The following is a 15142-nucleotide window of genomic DNA, read 5'->3' as shown; positions in this document are numbered from 1 at the left end:
GATGCTGTGGTGCAGCCCTATGTGACTGAGACCGCCATTAGGCAGGGGCAGCAAAAAGTCCATTTTCTGAGTAGTTAATTAAATCGGAGTTTCAGGGGTGCCTGGGTGGCTCAGTCGGTTAAGCGTCTGACTCTAGGTTTCTGCTCAGGTCATGATCTCAGGGTCAGACTGAGCCCCTGGTCAGGCTCTGCACTGCACTCAGAAATAAATCTTGAAAGTAGGCCGAAGTTTCAGAAAGGATGGGCTCCTTTAGGTCACCTAAATGGGCAGGGTGGGGAGTTGAAGCTCGCTGCTGTGGATTTGGCAGTGCCTGGTCTGTGTGCCTCCCTGGGGAAGGAGGTGAGTGGGTTAAAGGGTCGCCAAGTATGCCTACATGCTGCACAGAACCTGAATTAATCCCAAGAGAAACAAGCTCCACGTTGAAATCCTTAGTTAGCCTGTAGGTTTCTTACACGCACACACACACACACACACACACACACACACACACACATTTAAGAGAATTCTAGCTAAATGAAATTTTGTCTCTATATCCGCCACTGGGACCTAATTAGCCAGGGTTGATGACATTCATTGGAGAGTGGCCTTGTTGGATTTTGTGGCACTGTGATCCGGCCTAAGTGTGTCACAGCATGAGGTAGTTTGTTTTCTACACTTTGTTTAAACGGGGGTCCACATTAACAACTTTTATGGAAGTCCTGGAGGGAGAGTGGTTAAGATAAATGCCCCGTGATCTGGAACATGAGGAAAGTTGCTTGTATCTATATCAAGTTTTCAACCTTACCTGGATTGTTTTGAGTTTTGTCTTTTGCGGTTCCTAATTTCTGATAGTGTGTACAGCATGGGGCATTAAATGGTACAGGAAAGACTTTCCTTTTCACGTTCTGAAAATTAAGGGCTTTACCCTTTCTATCATAAAACAGTAGCTTTCTCTGATATGGGGTTTTGCTGTAGGACACAGCAAGGGGAAGCACTGTGCTCCTTTTTGATTATGACCTTCTGAAAAATAAAAGCTTGCGATAGTTTTGATATTGTTAAGTAAATTTTCTGTTCTGTCTCTGAAGATTTTTTTCTTAAATCCTAAACCGGTGAGGTTATTGGCTGGCATGTTATTCTGATACTTAGGCTTTTGACTAATGTGAGAGCTTATCAAAGATCAGGCAGGAATGAATTGTCTTGCGTCCTCGGGTCATCATCTGTTTTCTGCATTGCAAGGTTTCTTCTGGTCCTTCCTTTAGGGCTGGGGGTGCCCCTCTCTTCCTTCTTTGTTCCTAGTACATAGTCCCGTTCACTTGTAGCTCACCTTTTTCCCAGATATTTTGTCCTGCAATGTGTTCTTGAAATCCCCCACTTCTTCAGGGCTCTCATAGGGTCTGTTCTCAGCAAAGTAAACTCTGGTGAGTAACTAGTGTGCGAGAAGGAATGAGAAAGAGCACTGTTGTAATAATTGCCCTCCTGAATATAATCTGTCATCAGTCAGCTGGTCTGCCTCGTTTTCCTTGAACAACCTCATGGACACACGTGTTCTGACATAGGTCATCCAAAAAGCCAACAGAACACACCAGTTAAACAATCACATTTTTGCATTTTAAAGTCCCCTTAAGGGGCGAAAACAATTTTTCTGTAAGAGAAGGATGGCAGTTCAGTTGTGAGGACATGGAAACAAGTCTAAGGAAGGCTGGCAGCCTGTTAAACAGGAAGTTTGTGATGAATGGTTTTTAATCAAGTTGTAACCATTCATGATAGCTTTAAAATTCCTGTTTATGTAACCCTTTGCTTCCTATCACAAAACAGCCAACCTTTATTTCCTCAGCTTTGTATCCAGGGGTGTACTAAATGCTTTCCATATACATGCTGCTGTTCGGTCCCTAAGCATCCTGTGTAATTACTGTTTCACAAATGGACTGAAGCTTAGCAAGATCAAGGCATTCACTCAGGGTGCCCCACAGTCAGCCTGACCCTGGGTTCTGTCTCTCTGTGCTTCCTCGCAAACGTGAAGCTTCTCATGGTGCTCATGAGTTCTTACATTTGTCTTTTTGGTGGTGTTTTACATGAGAGCATAATCTCCCACATGCTTTTTTTGCTGGAGGTTCTTTAATGTAGTCATATTTTCCTTCTTTGGAATGATTTGAGTCAGAGAGAAAGCTGTTTAGAGCTAAATGTGTATCTATAGCCATTTGAGAATCTATAGCTAAGAATTGGTTTGGCTAGGGGAGGGACGCTGCACGTTCTTCATACTTGTTTTACATTTCTTCTAGGAATAAAGCCCCATGTGCGTCTGCTTTTTGTAAATGAACACTCATACATTTTTCATCTGCATCTTAATCTTTCCGAATTCTCTTTTCCCTAATATGAAATGGGGGCTTTAGGCTAGATGACCTTCCCAGTGCCTTCTAGTTTGCTAATTTTAGGAGGCTGTGAGGCCTTTCTTCACAGCCCTGGGCTCACTGGAGAAGTTGAGTCCTCAGTGTAGAGCCAGGGTGAGAGTGGCCTTATGGGATCCTTGGTGTCCAGGCAAGAAGGACAGGTTCCTGGGCAATGATAATCAGCCTTTTGGGAAAAAGAGCTGAATGCTGCTGGAGCCTAATGTGTAAGCATGTAGATTAGCTATTCCTGGCAGATCTTCTATTACAACACTTTTCAAAGTTGCATCTATATGCTCTCTATTGATAGCGTGTCTATTGACATCACTTGGAAAAAGAACAATTGGCAAATGGTCACATGTTTTCCTTCTGTTTGCAAGCAAAATGGATTATTTTACAAAGTTGTTTTATTAGCAACTCTAATGGGAACTCTGTTGAATAGAGATTATTCCGACTTTCTCCTTAGTTTGTTTTCACTCGTAGAAGTGCAGGAAGAGATGGTGTAAAAGAGAGGAAGCAGGAGGAGGGAGTCAGGTCCACACTGGGAGTCTACAAAACAATTGCATGCATTGACAGAGTTCACAGAAATTAGATAAAGTGCTTTTGGAAAAATCTAGTTTGTCTAGCATTTTGAAAGAATTTCTAGAATTTCTAGAACAACAAGTTCATTTAGTCATGTGTTCCAGTGTCTTAGTTTGAAGTTCTTTTTGTTTGACTTGGTGACTGTTGCTCACACCCACCCTGTGGCAGGATGATGGGCAGTTCTATGCTGCAGGGGCCTCTGGGGCCTTTCCATTTTCCTGGTGGGTCCCCACAGCCTCCTTATACACGCTTTCCCCAGGGTGATGCTCATACCTGAAGTTCACACTTCAGCTGCTATGGTTTCCTGCCATAAAGAGTTAGAATTAGAATTAAAAGCAAATCATATTTTGTGAATTTATTACCCAGTGAGGCAGAAAATTAGTTTTGTAAACTAGTATTTGTAAACAGAATTATTTCCACTCCCTCAAGATGCATTCGTATAACTTTAGTCATAAGTATGTTCTTTTAATTGTTCTTAACAATGGAGAAGCCGAGGAGGTGGTTTTTCTAGCTGGCAGCAGTGTTGCACGCAGACTCACAAAACCTTGGCCTGAGTCCTAGTTGGACAGTTCATCTTCTGAGTCTCAGTTTTCCCATTTCTAAAACAGGTTCAGTAATACCTGCCTTATAGGGATCCTCCAAGTGTGGAATGAGATGAGGTTTTAAAAGCAGTTTGTGTATAAAGTAAAATTCAGACATAAAGTATGAAGGCCAACTTAAGTTGATGGTTTTGTTCTATTTTTTGGTTAAACACAAAGACCAGAGTAGTCTTAGAACTGCCAAGTAGGAATAAAAGTGGAGTGGTGGTAAGGCCTATGGCCAAGAGGTGGTGGTCTCCACGCACACCAGTGGACAGGCTAGATGGAGCCGAGCTGGCGGCTCGAGTCAGATGGCAGAATTCAGGAGGATGAGGGTCCAGGGTACAGAGGAGTGGTCAGGAAGGAGCCTGGGGCAGGGAAGGGGATGAGAAGTGCAAACTGAGAGCTAGACCAGACCGTTCCTTCAACCCAGGTCTGGTGGGCCAAAGAGTTTGCTAGACTTGACTCTAGGGCTGGTTCTGCTCTCTAGATTTTCTTGGTTCAGGCTTCTAGTAGACTAGAAGCCTACTGTAATAGACTAGGGGTCTCTAAATGTTTTTGTAAAAATCACATACCCTTTCCGATGTTACATTTATTCACTTGTACTATAACAATACATTGCATATACATTATATAACATAATAGATTTAAAAATGAATCAAAAACTTAAAAGTAAATGAAAGGAATGAAGATTTCTTCTTGCTTATACTTAAGTGGCTCTCTGATTATTGTTTTAGACAGCAGGGCTGGGAGCATCCTGGGGAGGAGCAGTTCCTGTCCTGTGTCCTCAGGGTCTCTAGGGACCAGCCTAAGAACCTACCTTCTACCAGCCAGGGAGGCAGGAGACCAGCAGCAGGGCTCAGTCGTAACCACCCCCCAAAGAGACACCAGACTGTGATCTTTGACTGTGGCCTGTGTAATCCCTGCCACTGCTTCCCCATCCCACACTGGCTGAGTCCAGAGCATGGCGAGCCCGCAGCCGTGCGTGATGCCCACATGCAAGGCTTTGTGGCAACACCTTGAGAAGACTTCAGGATTCTCGTGACACTCTCGGCAAGGGTAGTAATAGACTGGCTTTGGTATCTGAATTCCTTCCTTATTAACGTCGGTCCACAGCACCCGAGACACTTATCTAGTGCAGAGAGAAAACATCTTATCTCTTACCCTCAAATTGGTCTGTTTTCCCAGTACCTAACATGTAAAAGCCTTATGTTAGTGGCAGCAGCGCAAGGCATGATCGTAAATAACACTAATGGTTATAATACAGATAAGTCTTTAAAACACAGATGTGTTATTTTATAGATGCCATTATCCTAATAATAACAACAGCTAATATTGATTGAGGTAGGCACTTTACATGTGTTATCTCATTTCATCTCCACAACAACCCTGTAAATGTAGAACCTATTAATCCATTCAACAGATACTTGAGTGCCTCTTGGTGATGGAGCTGTGAGGATACAGTGTACGAGAAGACAGACCAGGTCCCGAGCTCATGCAGCTTTCAGTGTAGTGGGGAGCCAGACACTCCCCCAAGGGACCACACATAGCAGAATCGTAATTGTGGTGAGTAAACAAGGTCCTGTGTTAGAGAGCCATAGGATGGGATGGTTCCAGAAGGAAGGGACGTTTGGGCTGAGAGAGAAGTTGGAGGAGGTGGGGTGGTGACCTTTGGCAGGAAAATGTCAGTGCTCCTGGACAGTTGTTTGTGCATCATTTTCTGTCCCAAGTGGCCATTTAGGTGGACTTGTTCTTGCCCCAGGTAGATCATAAATTCCTTCTCTTGTCTCCCTGCACCTAGCACAAAATAGGCCCCAATAAATGTTACTTGGCATGAATTGGTACACGAACAGATGGATAAAAGATGTGTAAGACAGTACATCTTCCCTGTGATGTGTTTGGGATGTCAGTCAACAGACGTTCATTGAATTTGTCTTGTGTGCAGAGTGTGTGTATGTGTGCACGTGCATGTGCACAGAGCATCTTCTAGGGGCTTTGAGATTAGGAAATAAAAACATACCTCAGCCCTTGCCCTTTAAGCAGCTTGGAATCCATAGAGCTCATGAAATCGAACACCTGGGAGTTAGAAGCAGGCTGAACAAGCAGTGCATACCTTCCTCGTGCAGCTACTCCCGCCCCCGACACGGCCCACCGGGCTCCTCGGGTCAGGCTTCCCAAGAAGAACGTGCTGCCCTGCTTGGCGGACGGCTGGGGGAGCAGGCTGCGGAGAGGCTATGTGCAGAGGACATCCAGCTCAGCTTTAGTAAAAAGCCCAGGCTGCAGGAAAGTACAGCTGGCGGAGAGGAAATCTGCTGATGTGTCTTTGGAGGGGACAGTGGAGCCCCTAATGGCGTCTTGTAAAAACTCAGGATTTGGGTAAGTGACTTGAGGTGCCTGAGTTTTCCTTCTTCACAGCCTGCCTCATTCCTCAGGTACTATTTTGTTCATAGTTGAAGAACGAAGTACCTCCAGGCGCTGACAGTCGCCTGTGGCTCTGCTGCACAGTTCACGGGAGAACTGCAGTTCCCTCCAGCCGTGGCTGTGCCCCGCAGGGATCTGCAGACATAATACCATTAATAGCGGCACACATTTTTACAAGATTTACCTACTCGCCACCCTCCTCCCTCTCCACCAGAGCCCTGCTGGCTGCATGAAAAACAGGAATTTTTGTAACAAGGCCTGCACAGCAAACCTTTTCCTGTTTGGAAAAAAATTTTTTTTAATTGTTGGCAAAGTTAGAAGACAGCTCTGTTACTCAAAGAGCGACCTGAAATGTCCTCTTAGAAAAATACAGAGCGTGATGTTTTGATAAGTAGGGGATTGCTATGAGCCCCCTTTTTGGAAAGGGGGGGGTAAGACTAAGTCTGAGTAGTGAGTTAGCGAATGGCCCACCTGAGCTAGTGAATGCTTCCTGAACTTTTTAAAGATTTCATCATTACGCATTCTGCAGTCTTGTTAAAAATGTCCCCTAATTGCAGTTACAGATGACCTGATCTAATTATGTGTGTTGTAGAGCTGTGCCACCCTCCCACCAGTCAGCGCAGACAGTCAGGAAGCCGTTATCTAGGAGGATCTTCCCCCTTCATCATTAACTAAATGTGACAGGGACAGGAGTCAAGCTTCCTTTCCTCCAGAGATTTCATGGTGGCTTATCTGCGTGTCTGCTGTGTTCCAAGAACGAGATAGTCATGATGGAATATTGTGCAAATGTCCAGACTTTCAGCCTATAGAACATGTCACAGGGTCAGAGTGCTCGGCTCCCTTCCAGGTCTACCCCAGGGACAGGCCTGTCTCTTCAAGGACGAATTTAGAACTTGGTTTGCTGGTGTTGGTGGGCCCAGGAGATGAGGCTGTGGCTCTTGGAGCCTACATAGGTGTCTGTGTGTTTAAGATCCTTCCGTAGGGTTTGGAGCCTCTTCTGGGAATGAAATAGGCCACTGGAGAAATGTAGTACTTGGCCTCTTTTAGGGGTTCTTGTATGTACTTAAAGTCTTCCTCAAAGCTCCTCTTGAGTTGGGGATAGGTCAAGAGGCGGGAAGGAAGAGGAAAGTCTAGGGAACAAAAGAAACCTGACTGCCACCCACTTGCGCACCTGCCCTGCATCCAGCCTGGAAGCCCCCGTTCAGGGCCGTATCTGCCCCGCACTCTCTGTAGGCCCTGGCAGAAGGGCTTGTCACGTCGCTGCTCTGTTGCAATCCTTGGGTGGAATGTAGTACAGAGGGTCAGAGGGCATTTTGAAATATGGATTTCTCAGCCCTGGTTGTCCAGCCTCAGTCTACTCTGATTTTTGCATCTTTTTAGAAAGGGAGATTTATTTTTCTTTTCTGTTTTCAATCTCTTTTTAATAAGAAGAACTTGAATTCATGGTTTTTGTTGAAGCCCTGGCCTTGTCCCACTGTGCAAAGGCTTTTTCTGGCACAGCGATTGGCACTCAAGCATCTGTATCCCACACTGATGGCAGAAGGATGTGGGCATTGTGGCTGCATCCCTGGGTGACCACAGATCCAGCCAGAGCCTTTTCGTGGTCAGGGAGAGGGGCCACAGAGGTCCAGGGGGCTCAGTCTGCTAAGCCTTGTACCCAGTTGGCAGAGGGCACCAGGGAAGGCTTGGGAGTCATGCATAAGGCCCTGCTTCTGGTGGCTAGGACCCAGAATCCTGCTCCTGAACTTGGGCTCAGGGCCCTTATGACAGAGGCTGCTGAATGAGCAGCTAGTAAGGGTCTACTGTGGTGCCCTATTCTGTATGGGGAACAAAAAGCTACAAGACCAGGGACAGGAGTCCCTTGGAGCCCCTCCTTTGGAGCCCATTTTCCCTTTTCCATATGTCCCAGAGGCTCTCCAGATGCTGGCAGTCTCAGTGTGTGTCCATTGGAGGAATCAAATTGGGGCTTCCTTGTTTGCAGCCTAGCTTTGCTGCTTTTACTAGAGCTTGAGACTGTCTCTGGCCTCCAGTATGTTTGGAGTTGTGGGTGTATGTGTGTTTCTAATACCACTAAGCTCCTACCCATACCCCCAGTGAATAGGAAGAGGGGAGCAGGGCTCAGATTGGCAATATAGTTGTGTCCCTAAAGTTGGGATCTGGTACCTACTTCTTGGTGACTGCTTACCATGTGCCAGACACCACTCAACATTTTATAAACTGTATCTCATTTAATCCCTCACATAGCCCTAAATGGGTTTATTATTTATCTCTGCTTTACGGATAAGGAAACTTAAGGCACCTTGGGGCAAAGCAGTTTCCCAGGGGCCAAGCAGTTTCCCAAAGTTAAGTTGATTTTCTTTACTAATTGTATTAGGCATACACGTGGCACAATTTAGTCATGGAACACCTGTACTTAGCGACTGAAGCCTGGAGCTCTTTGTACTGCCCACCACTTCTTCCCCCCGCTCCGACCCAGGGGGTCTTTTTGGACAGAGCTTGACTTCCGATGTAGACTGACGTTGAGTTAGTTGGCACATATTACCGGTTATTTTGGGGAGGTAGGGGGTTGTGGACAACACTGGAATTTAAATTTTCCCCCTTTTTTGGCAGTTTAACTTTTTTTTTTTTTTAAGATTTTATTTATTTATTTGACAGAGAGAGACAGCCAGCGAGAGAGGGAACACAAGCAGGGGGAGTGGGAGAGGAAGAAGCAGGCTCATAGCGGAGGAGCCTGATGTGGAGCTCGATCCCATAACGCCGGGATCACGCCCTGAGCTGAAGGCAGACGCTTAACCGCTGTGCCACCCAGGCGCCCCGGCAGTTCAACTTTCTGAAATAAGAAATATGACCCTGTTTGTTTTATATTCACCTATATTTGCCTCATGGACTTGAAAGGTAGAAAGGAATCTATGTCTTGCTAGTTTTCAGGCTTTTAATTCTTAACTAAAAATATACCCTGCTTCACTTCTTTCTTTTCCATAATCATGTGGGCCCAGTAATATAAAACTTCTCACTTGTGTAAATGGCATATGTGCAATCTGAAGAGAATTGGCAGTAGTTTTAGGGGTGATAGAATGGAAAAGATTTTTGATAGCACTTTGTTACAGAGGGCTATTTGCATAGCATTGTAGCCAAGCAAAAATTTAAGTGGTTTTAAAATCAGTTTCTGTAATTGCCCTATAAAATATAGCTATATAAAAGATGTCCATAATAGTGCTTATTTAATTTTGTCCCCTCATTACATTAAGATACAGATACTGTTTTTAAGATAAGATACTATTTCTCTTGTACTGGTTTGAGCTCTTTTATAGTGGAGTTCAGAACCCATATGATTGTATGGGTTGAAATCTGTACCACAAACTTTAAAAATTTTTTACTTGTCTTCCAATGTCTATCTATCTATACCAAATAGTAAGTATTCCAACTGGAGAAGTATTGTGTTTCTAACATGATGTTTTGCTTTACAGAATTCAATTCGCCATAATCTGTCCCTACACAGCAAGTTCATTCGTGTGCAGAATGAAGGGACTGGAAAAAGTTCTTGGTGGATGCTCAATCCAGAGGGAGGCAAGAGTGGAAAATCCCCCCGGAGAAGAGCTGCTTCCATGGACAACAATAGTAAATTTGCTAAGAGCCGGGGCCGGGCTGCTAAGAAAAAAGCATCTCTCCAGTCTGGCCAGGAGGGTGCTGGGGACAGCCCAGGATCTCAGTTTTCTAAGTGGCCTGCGAGCCCTGGCTCTCACAGCAACGATGACTTTGATAACTGGAGTACATTTCGCCCTCGAACTAGCTCAAATGCTAGTACTATTAGTGGGAGACTTTCTCCCATTATGACCGAACAGGATGATCTTGGAGATGGGGATGTGCATTCTATGGTGTACCCACCATCTGCTGCAAAGATGGCCTCTACTCTACCCAGTCTGTCTGAGATAAGCAATCCTGAAAATATGGAAAATCTTTTGGATAATCTCAACCTTCTCTCATCACCAACGCCATTAACTGTTTCGACCCAGTCTTCACCTGGCACCATGATGCAGCAGACACCATGCTACTCATTTGCACCGCCAAACACCAGTCTGAATTCACCCAGCCCAAACTACCAAAAATATACATATGGCCAGTCCAGCATGAGCCCTTTACCCCAGATGCCTATGCAAACGCTTCAGGACAACAAATCGAGCTATGGAGGTATGAATCAGTATAACTGTGCACCTGGACTCTTGAAGGAGTTGCTTACTTCTGACTCTCCTCCCCATAATGACATTATGACAGCGGTTGATCCTGGGGTCGCCCAACCCAACAGCCGGGTCCTTGGTCAGAATGTGTTGATGGGCCCTAATTCGGTCATGTCAACCTATGGCAGCCAGGCATCTCATAACAAAATGATGAACCCTAGCTCCCACACCCACCCTGGACATACCCAGCCAACATCTGCAGTTAATGGGCGTGCCTTGCCCCACGCGGTCAACACCATGCCCCACACCTCGGGTATGAACCGCTTGGCCCCAGTGAAGACAGCTTTACAAGTGCCTCTGTCCCACCCCATGCAGATGAACACCCTGGGGGCCTACTCCTCAGTGAGCAGCTGCAATGGCTACGGCAGGATGGGCATTCTCCACCAAGAGAAGCTCCCCAGTGACTTGGATGGCATGTTTATTGAGCGCTTGGACTGCGACATGGAGTCCATTATTCGGAACGACCTCATGGATGGAGATACTTTGGATTTTAACTTTGACAATGTGTTGCCCAACCAAAGCTTCCCGCACAGCGTCAAGACGACGACACATAGCTGGGTGTCAGGCTAAGAGTGAGTTAGTGAACAGGTAAGATCACCCCAATATCAAAAGACCTTCTGAAGCCAGAGCTTAAAAGAGAGGAGCATAGTAACTTGCCATATATCTTCCATAGTTGGGACTTTCCTGATGTCAGCTGGCTGTTCCTTGTGGAGAGGCTATCTTTTATCATGCATTCTCTGCCCTTTTTGCAGCTCATAAATTGTGGGGTTTGGTTTTTTGTTTGTTTGTTTTTTTTTTTTTTGAGCTTAAGCATAAGGAAGCTTCCTTTGACTGCTTTAAAGATTTTCTTCTGACAGTTAGATGGCTGCATCTTTTTAGTAGCTCTTCAATAAATGAATATGTTTGATACAAATCAAATACAGCAGTTTTTTTTTGTTTTTTGTTTTTTTTTTAAGTAGAATTTTTCCCCATTGAATGATTTTGGAGCTGTTTTGAGAAAGCTCTAGCTTCTCCCACCCCCAAGTTTGTCTGTCACTCTAATATGTTAAATTGAATTGATTTTAATTTGGCTGTATTTTCATTGTGTGTTTTTTCTAGGCTACACTTAAAAGTACTTCAGATTGTCTGACAGCAGGAACTGAGAGAAGCAGTCCAAAGATGTCCTTCACCCCTCCTTTTCGTTTCTTGATTAAAAAAAAAAAAAAACCACAACAATAACAACAACAACAAAAAAAGCGCATTTCTTTTTTCCTTTCGTCAGACTTGGCAGCGAAGATACTTTTCCTGTACAGGATGTTTGCCCGATGTTAGCAGGTTATGTGCTGCTGTAGATAAGGACTGTGCCATTGGAAATTTCATTACAATGAAGTGCCAAACTCACTACACCATATAATTGCAGAAAAGACGTTCGGATCCTGGTGTGCTTTCAAGTTTTGTACATAAGCAGTAGCTACAGAGTTGTATTTGTGTGTGTTTTTGTTTTTGTTTTTTTTTTTTTAAATACCCATTTGGTCCAAGGAAAGTTTATACTCTTTTTGTAATACTGTGATGGTCTCATGTCTTTGATAAGTTAAACTTTTGTTTGTACTACCTGTGTTCTGCTGAACAGACGAACTGCAGAGAACCAAGCTCTCCGTCCCGCGCCTCCCCGGACAGCGTTGGGCCTGTTCACACAGCCACACAATTCACATGAGAACCCATAGCCTGTGGTCAGTCTGCTGAGTTCATGGACTTGTCAAACACCTTTGGGGGGAAAAATAGATTAAATGCCAGCCTTGTACAGGTCTTTTCTATTTTTTTGTTTGTTTATTTTGTTATTTGCAAATTTGTACAAACATTTAAATGGTTCTAATTTCCTGATAAATGATTTTTGATGTTATCGTTGGGACTTGAGATCATTTTTGGAATAGATATTGAACTGTAATGTTTTCTTAAAACTAGAGTCTACTTTGTTACATAGTCTGCTTGTAAATTTGTGGAATCCCAGCTATTTGAGGCAGCATCCATAATTTTCATTTTGTATTTCTAACTGGATTAGGACTAATTTTATACGTGTTTAACTGGTTTGTACACTTTGGGATGCTACTCGGTGTTATTTCTGACTAATCTTAAAATCATTGTAATTAGTACTTGCATACTCAACGTTTCTGGCTCTGTTTTGGCAGGAGAGCGATGTATAGTTACGGACATTTTGCGTTTCATGTTTAGGAGAACTTAATAGTTTCTCGTGTGTATTGGAAAGCAGTGCCATCTGCTCCTGTTGTCCCGTGAACCAAGTGCACCACAGAGTGCTGAGTCCTCTGACAGATGCCTGTGTGCTATGTCGTTTCAGTTACTCTTGAGGGGCCCCGTGATGTTTGTGGATCAGAAAGGGGGTCCTGCGTCGAAAACTGCGCTCCTCGCTCAAAACTGGGAGTTTTGATCAACTTAACCTTTTTGAATTGAGCTTCAGCCGATGTCTCCCCTCGTGTTTCTGTGCTCTTCTTTTGGTGTAGGTGGACGTTGGTTTTGTGGCTCTGCCTCGAAGGATTATGTTAAGACTCACACTTCATCCCCCTCTCCCTTCTGTCTTGCAGATTACGTAGCACACTGTGGAAATTTAGGTGGAAGGAGGAAAATTGAAAAATAGGACTTTACTGATTTGCAGAGTGCTTCTTGTCCCTGAGTGCAGATGGCTACCAAAGGGACTAGAGCTCGTTTAAAAATTGGGGCAATTAATTTGAAAACCTGACAAACCAGCTGTAAGTTGTATATTTGAATTTATCTTAAAAGCTCTTAGTATAAGTTAGAAATTGGGAGAATTTCTTTAGCCTTTAGCAACCTAAACTATAATTCTGCCTTATTATGTTTTAATATTTTGCAATTACCTATAACTGACAGACCAGGTTAATTGGCTTTGCGTCCCATCCGTATTTTCAAGTCATGTGGAATGCCCTAAGTCAAAGTCAGCCCAATAAAAGGAGCAGGTTACAGAAATGTTCCTTTTGCCTTCTTGAGAGGGCTCTGATTGCGTTCTGTGTACTTAGCCCGGGTCACACTTGCTTTGTCTTGCATGTGAATTGCGGATCTGTTGGCTTGGTTTTTCCTACACGTTTAACAAGAACACACGTGTTCCTGAAAGATTTTCTATAGGAGGCCAACTCTGTTGTAAGCTTCCCACTGTGACTTCTGCTATTTTGAAAACTCATTAAACAGCCTACTCTCCAACTATCTTCACTGTTGTCCACTCCAAAGTATGTCTGGTTTTGGAAACCCTTGTTCCTCTAAGCAGTGCCTTCTGCATATGTGCTAGAACTTGTCGGTGCCAGAGTCCTTGGGTTCCCATTCCTGTTGCCGTGTCCACCTTCTTTCCTCCTCTTGTGCCCTCCCATGACGAGACTTGGAGCCCCCCATTTGTTCATTAAAGAGGCAACTACAGCTGAAATCGCTCTTAAAATCTTACTACATCCTAGAGTAACTTTTAAAAAGATGTTTCTTCCTCCCGAGTCTGTGTAAATATCTTTTTTTTTTCCCCTTCAAAATTTTCTTTGTGTTAAGATTCTGACATGAATCTTGGGTATCTCTCTGGGGTACAGTGAAGTCCAGTGAAAGGCGCCTTGTCTATTTTGAAAACAAATATTATGTGACCTCTGGTAATTCTTTTTCTGTACGAATACTGACTTTCTGGAGTAATTAGTATATCAGTTATTGTACATGATTGCTTTGTGAAATGTGCAAATGATATCACCTATGCAGCCTTGTTTGATTTATTTCCTCTGGTTTGTACTGTTATTAAAGCATATTGTATTATAGAGCTATTCTGATATTTTAAATATAAAGTATTGTTTCCGTAATATAGACGTATGGAATATATTTAGGTAATAGATGCATTACTTGCAAAGTACCGCTTCAACAAACTGACAGAGTCTAAATTAATTAGCAAATGTTGCATCCCAGTGGGCAGTAAATCAATGGAATGTACTAAGAAGAGGAGAAGGACACTTAAAACGGAAAAAAAAAGTTTTCCAAAGTTATACAATTCGGACTTGTTCAACTACTGGGTATATGTTACCAACACCCCTCCTCCTCCCCCAGACTTACTTGAAATTCTCACATTCAGCTCTTAAGAGTGCTTAATTTATAACTGACTTTTAAACTTGTGGTTTTGGTTTGGGAGTAATCATTCATTAAAAAATGCAGTGTGGTTTATGCAAACAAAACAGCCTTGCATTACTCTTGGCCTCCTCCTTGAGGGCGGTGCGCACAGCCTGGCAGTGTGGCCAGGTGTGGCCGTCAGAGCCCTGTCGGGCCGTGGCCATGCCCTCCCGCATTTCACTACTCGAGTTCAGTAACAGCGCAGAGTCCATGTTCCTGTTCCGATACTCTCTGAGAAGTGCCTGATGATGCTGATGTACGTACAGACACAAGAACAATCTTTGCTATTATTGTATAAAGCCATAAATGTACATAAATTATGTTTAAATGGTTTGGTGTCTTTCTTTCCTAATCGTGCAGAGTAAGCTCTATTATTAGTGGGTTTTTGTTGTTGTCTTTTTTTATGTTTAGCTTGAGTTGAACCTTGTCAGCCACAATGCCATAGTGTCTTCAGATCTGATATTTCCCTTGGTGGGGGGGGGTGGGGGGTGGGCAGCGGGGAAATGGCCCCTCTAAGAATTGAAGCCCCGAGAGTTGAAGAACAAGTAAAATCCTTGCCAATAAATGACCCTGGAGTACTTCATCTTTGGAATGTCTGAAACTACATCCTGTATGGTAATGCCTGGGCATATTAAATCTCATGTCGGAATAGACCATGCTAAAGGTAAAAACCCCTGAAGGGCAGGTTAGGAGAGTCCTGGCTAGGAGGGCACTGAGCAGGTGCTAGCTGGTGTGGAGGGAGCCGTGGCCTTCTGGGGCCACGTGTAGCTCCTGTCTCTACTTTGCACCCCTTGCTGAAGGGGGAGGATTGTGTTCTCCTTTAAGTGGC

The 15142-nt window shown here is 44.0% G+C and overlaps 1 protein-coding gene across 1 annotated transcript in view; it reads left to right on the top strand.

Annotated features, from left to right (window-relative positions):
• The window catches only part of FOXO1 (forkhead box O1), a gene marked incomplete at its 5' end in the record, with an annotated part of 98107 nt that extends 83462 nt beyond the window's left edge, over positions 1 to 14645 (top strand). The window contains 2 exons of the mRNA XM_008706944.2: positions 9412 to 10767; positions 11278 to 14645. Of these exons, the coding sequence (XP_008705166.2) occupies positions 9412 to 10749 (1338 nt within the window). The remainder of the gene's footprint in view (positions 1 to 9411; positions 10768 to 11277) is intronic.
• Between the last annotated feature and the right edge of the window lie 497 nt (positions 14646 to 15142).

This window comes from Ursus maritimus, unplaced genomic scaffold, assembly GCF_017311325.1.
Source record: "Ursus maritimus isolate PB19 unplaced genomic scaffold, ASM1731132v1 scaffold_10, whole genome shotgun sequence".
Taxonomy (NCBI): domain Eukaryota; kingdom Metazoa; phylum Chordata; class Mammalia; order Carnivora; family Ursidae; genus Ursus; species Ursus maritimus.
Note: the sequence above shows the minus strand (reverse complement) of the source record. Positions and strands in the feature narration are given on the sequence as shown.